The following is a 4,777-nucleotide window of genomic DNA, read 5'->3' as shown; positions in this document are numbered from 1 at the left end:
GGATTTCACCATGTTGGCCATGCTGGTCTGGAACTCCTGACCTCAGGTGATCTGCCCAGCTCGGCCTCCCACCGTGCTAAGATTGCAGGTGTAAGCCACTGTGCCCAACTATAAATTTTCTACAACAATTATATACCCTGTAATGGAAAATTTTTTATTGTGGCAAAATATATATAATATAAAATTTACCTTTTTAATTATTTTTAAATGTACCAACCGTTCAGCAGCATCATATTCACCATGTCATGCAAGCATTGTCAACATCCACCTCCAGAACTTTCCTGTTCCCAAACTGAAACTCCATCCCCATTAAACACTAACTCCCCACTCTCCTCCCCCCAGGCCCTGGAAACCACTATTCTACTGTATGTCTGTATGGATTTGACTATTTTAGTGTGGGAAATAGAAAAGTTCCTCTTCAAGTTTCTTGTTTAAGAAAAATTTGTGTTAGAAAATAATAGTTTGTTTTAAACACTTTCTTTAAAAGCCGTCTTGCTTTTTGTTGGAAGCCCTATCCTATGTAGCTGTTAGACAAGCTTACAGGCGCATAGTACATTCTATGTCCTTGTACTTTAACCAAGATATCTGTGCTGAACGTGCTCACCGGCATGTCCCAGCTCGCAGCCTATGCCCCTTCCTTATTTGGACTTCCCTTTTTTGCTCTCCATTGCTTGTCCCTGTTTAGAAAAGTTTCAAGTTATTAGCCAATCGGGTTTTAGTTTAGATTGTAAGGTCTGGCCCCAGCCAACAGAGAGCAGACACAGCAGTTAAGAACAACCCCAAATGCGTAAGAAATAAATTTGTCTGCTTTCCTTTGTTCATTGTACTCTCATGGCAAGATCGCTGGTGGGAGTACCCTTTCTGCAGGAAGTAAAATGAATTGCTTTGCTGAGAGATCCTTTGTCCCAGTAACAATTTTTCTTTGCAGCACCGAGCATCTCTTTCCAACTTCTATTTCCAACATTTAGGGATCTCATATAAGTAGAACCATACAGTATTTGCCTTTTCATGACCAGCTTATTTCACTCAGCCTGATGTCCTCAACGTTCATCCGTGTGGTAATATGTGTCAGAATCTCCTTCCTTTGTAAGATTGAATAATATTCAATTGTATGAATAGACCACATTTTGTAAAAAGAAATATGTAATAATGCATCACTATCCTCTTCCTGACTCACTGACTTTTCTGCTCTTCACTAATGTTAGCAAAACCCATCCAGGTATTTCCTTTGATGTTCCAGGTCCAGAAACAATATCAAAAGTGGTTTAGAGAGATGGTCAAATCAAAACCTGAGTCTGAGACATACACACTTTCCAGCAAAGTGGGTCCTGACTCAAAACCCAGTGAGGTAAGTGAACATGTGAATTGTTCTGTTTTACATACTCCTCTCTTGACACTGCAAACCCCCTCTAGTTTGGGGGAGTTTTTTGTTTGTTTGTTTTTTAAGTTATGAGGTTACATGTGCAGGACGTGCAGGTGTGTTACATAGGTAAACGTGTACCATGGTGGTTTGCTGCACCTATCAACCCATCACTTTGGTATTAAGACCAGCATTAGCTGGGCGCAGTGACTCATGCCTGTAATCCCAACACTTTGGGAGGCCGAGGCAAGCGGATCATCTGAGGTCAGGAGTTCAAGACCAGCCTGACCAACATGGTGAAATCCCTTCTCTACTAAAAATACAAAAAAAAATTAACCAGTCTTGGTGGAGGGCGCCTGTAATCCAGCTGCTTGGGAGGCTGAGGCAGGAGAATCCCTTGAACCCTGGAGGCAGAGGTTGTAGTGAGCCGAGATCGTGCCATTGCACTCCAGCCTGGGCAACAAGAGTGAAACTCCATCTCAACAAAAAAGGGAGGCACTGGGTGAGGTGGCTCATGCCTGTAATCCAAGCACTTTGGGAGGCTGAGGTGGGCGGGTTACAAATTCAGGAGATCAAGACCATCTTGGGTAACAAGGTGAAACCCCTCTCTACTAAAAGTACGAAAAATTAGCTGGGCGTGGTGGTGGGTGCCTGTAATCCCGGCTCTTGGGAGGCTGAGGCAGGAGAATCACTTAAACCAGGGAGCTGGAGGATGCAATGAGCCAAGATCACACCACTGCACTCCAGCCTGGGCGAGTGTACAAGACTCCATCTCAAATTTAAAAAAGGAAGCCAGGTGTGGTGGTGCATGTCTGTAGCCCCAGCTACTTGGGAGGCTGAGATGGGAAGATTGCTTGAGCCCAGGAGTTTGATACCAGCCTGGGAAACATAGGGTAGTTCTGAGGAGTTATTCTTAGTACAAACTCCCCTTCCTGGAGGGTATGAGGAAGAGTCCTTTTCCTGATAGCCTGGGATTACAGGCATGCACCACCACACCCAGCTAATTTTTGTATTTTTGGTAGAGACAGTGTTTCTCCATGTTGGTCAGGCTGGTCTCAAACTCCCAGCCTCAAGCAATCCACCCACCTCGGCCTCCCAAAGTGCTGGGATTATAGGTGTGAGCCACTGCCCCCAGCCCAAGATCAGGAGTTTGAGACCAGCCTGGGCAACAACATAAGACCCCATATCTACAGAAAAATATCTTATGCTTTTACTTTTTAGGCACAAAGTTTGAGTAAAAAGCTAATAGAGAAACTCTTTCTTTATGGACAATTTTGACCTTGTGTTAACTTTCTAGCTCTGTTCCCAAGAAACTTGATAAAGTTGGAAGATCAGTTATATCTCCAGGCAATGCTGCCTATAGGAAAAGTCATGCTTGACTTGTACGTTGCATCTGGATGGGAAATTCTGTGAATTAACCATAAATACCAGGAAGGAAGACATAACTTTGAACTTCTTGCACACGATAACTCCTATAACTAGGCTAGGAACCACTAACCTCATAGGCTTCTACAGGAGATGTTGGTTCCTCTATGGAGCTTGGGGCTGTTAAACTAAGCTGTAAGTTGTGGGGTGCAAAGAGAGCAATTGTTGAGTTCTACAGTGTGTCAGGCACTATGTTAGATAATGGGCATTCAAAGAGGAACAAAGCCAATGAGACTCTAATCATTCTTCATAGACAAAAAACATCCAGGAGCTAAAATTCCAGAGTCGGATATTATATCTGAAAACTTATCAAAAAGAAGAATTCTTCTTGCTGAATTTTTGATAAGTCTTCCCACTCTAACCCAAGGAAGACCACATTTGCCCTAGTATTTTTAAATGCTAGGAGATCATGCCATCCTTGCCTGCTGGTTCAAGCTGTGTTTAAAGCACTCCTGCTCTTTCTCCCTGTTATTGATTTCGTTTATTAGCTTTATTATATCATTGCCTTTAATCTAAACCTCTTTTATGGGGGGATGTTTTTCCAGGATTAGTGAAGAGAAAATATTAAAACTAGAACATTCAACTCCATATGGAAAATCATACCCATGGATCTCTTTGGCATTATGAAGAATGAAGCTTAGGACAAGAGAACTCATAAAACATATCATCCTTGGAGAGGAAATAAACAACCTTTACTTCCTGAAGTGTTTGTTCTGTGTAATAGGCTCTCAATAAATGTGTGGTAAATTGCATCCCCCTTCACTATGGTGTGTTCAGTCAATGCTTGTCCCTGGAAACCCAAATCACGACCACTGCAAATATTTCCTTTACTTTTTGTAAATGAAGAGGTCCTTTTCCTCAAGTTCTTAGTCTGACTCATTCTAAACTTACTCTTTTTTTAAAACAGAGTTTCACTCTGTCACCCAGGCTGGAGTGTAGTGGCATAATTGTAGCTCACTACAGCCTCAAACTCCTGAGCTCAAATTATTCTCCCACCTGGGAGAATTCCAGGTGGGATTACAAAGTGCTGGGATTATAGGCATGAGTCACCACACTTGTCATAAACTTGCTCTTTGAACTCATTCATTCCCTCAAACCATTGGCTTCCTACTGCCTTTACTTCTTTGCTGATACAGGCTAACTTCTTTTTTTTTTTTTTTTTTTTTTTTTTTTTTTTTTTTTTTTTTTTTTTTTTTTTTTTTTTTTTTTTGAGACAGTCTCTGTCACCCATGCTGGAGTGCAGTGGTGTGATCTAGGCTCACTGCAACCTCTGGCTCCTAGGTTCAAATTATTCTCCTGCCTCAGCCTCCCAATAGCTGGGACTACAGGTGCATGCCACCACATCCAGCTAATTTTTGTATTTTTAGTGGAGACAGGGTTTCATCATGTTGGCCAGGCTGGTCTTGAACTCTTGACCTCAAGTGATCCACCCACCATGGGCTCCCAAAGTGCTGAGGTTACAGACGTGAGCCATTGTACCCAATGAGAGATTTTAAGTGAGCTATGATTGCACCACTGCACTCCAGCCTGGGTGACAGAGTGAGACCTTGTCTTTAAAAAAAAGAAAGGAAGAAAACAAAAGAAAGGAAATGGGTCTGGGCACAGTGGCTCACACCTGTAATCCCAGCACTTTAGGAGGCTATAACAGGCGGATTGCCTGAGCTCAGTAGCTCAAGACCAGCCTGGCCACCATGGCGAAACCCCATCTATACTAAAAATACAATAATTAGCTGGGCATTATGGTGCTCCTGTAATCCCAGCTACTTGGGAGGCTGAGGAGAATCACTTGAACCCAGAGGGCAGAGGTTCCAGTGAGCTGACATCACACCACTGCACTCCAGCCTGGGCAACAGAGTGAGACTCTGTCTAAAAAAAAGATTGGTGGAAGTTGATAATTATTTCGACCTCACAAAGCCATAGTGAAGATTCAATGAGAGCCACTGCATTTATCTACCACGTAGTACATGTCTGATAAACCATGGTTATTATTTT

At 42.7% G+C, this 4,777-nt stretch overlaps 1 protein-coding gene across 3 annotated transcripts in view; it reads left to right on the top strand.

Moving 5' to 3' along the window:
• Nucleotides 1-3,546, top strand: part of ADGRE3 (adhesion G protein-coupled receptor E3) — a 51,606-nt gene extending 48,060 nt beyond the window's left edge. For all 3 annotated transcript variants that reach the window (XM_017520250.2, XM_017520253.2, XM_017520251.2), the window contains 2 exons: nt 1,241-1,348; nt 3,331-3,546. In XM_017520250.2, the coding sequence (XP_017375739.1) occupies nt 1,241-1,348; nt 3,331-3,336 (114 nt within the window). In that variant the 3' untranslated portion in view covers nt 3,337-3,546. The remainder of the gene's footprint in view (nt 1-1,240; nt 1,349-3,330) is intronic.
• Nucleotides 3,547-4,777: the final 1,231 nt, after the last annotated feature.

This window comes from Cebus imitator, unplaced genomic scaffold (genome assembly GCF_001604975.1).
Source record: "Cebus imitator isolate Cc_AM_T3 unplaced genomic scaffold, Cebus_imitator-1.0 Scaffold819, whole genome shotgun sequence".
In the NCBI taxonomy this organism is placed as follows: Eukaryota; Metazoa; Chordata; class Mammalia; order Primates; family Cebidae; genus Cebus; species Cebus imitator.
Note: the sequence above shows the minus strand (reverse complement) of the source record. Positions and strands in the feature narration are given on the sequence as shown.